General features: G+C 37.6%; 1 protein-coding gene across 1 annotated transcript; it reads left to right on the top strand.

Moving 5' to 3' along the window:
• Nucleotides 1–90: 90 nt before the first annotated feature.
• Nucleotides 91–1,769, top strand: LOC118478960. Its single transcript, XM_035973509.1, has 2 exons — nt 91–394; nt 1,566–1,769. Exons 1-2 carry the CDS (start codon nt 123–125, stop codon nt 1,627–1,629), a joined length of 336 nt encoding a protein of 111 aa, XP_035829402.1. The 5' UTR covers nt 91–122; the 3' UTR covers nt 1,630–1,769.
• Nucleotides 1,770–1,998: the final 229 nt, after the last annotated feature.

Raw genomic sequence — 1,998 nt, forward strand, 5'->3', positions numbered from 1 at the left:
TCTCTCTCTCTCTCTCTCTTATAGTTAGAATGTACATTTGTATATAAAATGTGTTCCGAAAATGTCTAAATAAATCAAAAGCCACATGAATGTTTTAATACTACAAATATTCGAAGGCCTCTATGCCTTTATCAAATGGATACATCCACCAAACTCCACGGACATATCCCAGCTTAGTGCTTGCTATCGTGTTACTTTTTTTTTTTAATTGTCCATGTCAATGTGCAGATCCACGCCAGCAGATAGAGGCTCCAGATGACCCTTATGGCGCTGTCCAAGATCTCAATATGGATGTCATCGGTGCTGATGAATCTGTAGAAGAATTTGTATATGGAAATCTAAAGGATTGGATCTCACAAGAACTTCGGAAAATGTGCAGTTCTGATGGAAACAGGTAAGACTCGAATTTGGATAGAATATAATATCTTAACATAAGAGCTGAAAAACTGATAATACAGTAACAAAAAGTCGTTTTATGATATTGAAAAGACATCTCATTGGAGTTATCTTTAAGGTCTAAGATACGGATGAGGTTATGTTGGGATATCATTCAAATTAATCAAGGTAAATACCGTAAATCAAGAGTAAACATTTCCTTTTTCGGGGTTAAAAAATGTTAAAACCTTGAGTGAGGCAAAGTGAAGGGGTTCAGAAGCACCAGTCGATAGCTCGCAGAAAGGTGAACAATGATTGGATAAGAATCTCTCTTTTAAGGTTAAACCGGGGTTCAGTTAACCCTGGCCCCGAAGGCTTTAGAATGAGAACGAACACATACAGTAAGATCATGTTCACTTCATGTGACTAAAAAACAGTAGCTACATCCGAAGAGAACTGAAGAAGTTAAATCAAAACTAATCTATTCTTTTGAAACATCAGTTCATAGATCAGGTCTCCCCAGCACAAGAAAGTGACACGGGATATAAAAATTATAATCTTTATGGTTGTGTTTTTATTTTATTTTTTTTATCCTAGACTTTTGTTACGTTTTCTTTGTGGGTTTGTTTTTTGTTGCTATATGTGTATCATGGTGTGCTTATGCTTTTCTTTTGATGCCCAATGTGTACAGAAATAGTTCACGTGTACTCCTGTATGTGTGGGTGTAGTTTGTAAGGGGGAGGGAGGAGGAAAGGGGTGATTCCGTTACCCGCCTTAAACTTTGAACTTTGTATCACACAATCAGCAATGTGTTAATTCACTGGACGCCTTTAATTTATTTATAGGTTCATATTGATATTAATTATTGTGGTGTTTAATTATTGAGAAAAGCAACTGAACCCCTGTCAAATAATCATCTTAACAAAGGTGGTTGGTGAACGATTTTTGTGAGGTTGTATACCGTCATTAAAGAAAAAAAAAAGTAGTTTTATTTTTAATCGGTTCCTAGTGAAAAGCCTCCCTTATTAATTCATTCTGACTTACCTGGAACTGTAATTTTAGACTAGTTTCTTTGAAAATGCAAGGTGATTGTTAAAAGACATTTGGAATTTTTTATTTTTTTTACCTTATAATTTTATATTCTTTGGAAGTAGTGTGGATGCTTGAGTTCGACTCTGTTTTCTGTGCAGGTCCACTGATGACAGAGAGGATGACGTATTCAATATGGAGGCAGATTCCAGCAATGTGCTGTAGTAGGAGTAGCCTATTGTCCAGCTGAGATTCAGGAGGACTCTGAGGATATTAGGAGAAGGGAAGGAAGGACATGAGGAAAAACGCTGTGCTTCGTTGGGGCTTTTGGGGGACCTGCTGAGGGGATAGGACACTCCGACGGAATGCTGGGAAGGAAAAAACACGAACAGAAAGACATGTTGCTCAGTTTGTGATTGGACTCAGTGGCTCTTGTTCTGATGTATTTGGATTTCGAAGTTATGTGGTAAATCTGTAATAGACCTATAGATCTAAGCAGAAAACGCTGACTCGGCACCAGGTACTTCCGCTGGTGTTTATGGAATCCAAAGACAACAAGATGACAGTGTTCTCTTTTGGAAGTTGACACCCCCC

Source organism: Aplysia californica, unplaced genomic scaffold (genome assembly GCF_000002075.1).
Source record: "Aplysia californica isolate F4 #8 unplaced genomic scaffold, AplCal3.0 scaffold01333, whole genome shotgun sequence".
NCBI classification, from domain to species: domain Eukaryota; kingdom Metazoa; phylum Mollusca; class Gastropoda; order Aplysiida; family Aplysiidae; genus Aplysia; species Aplysia californica.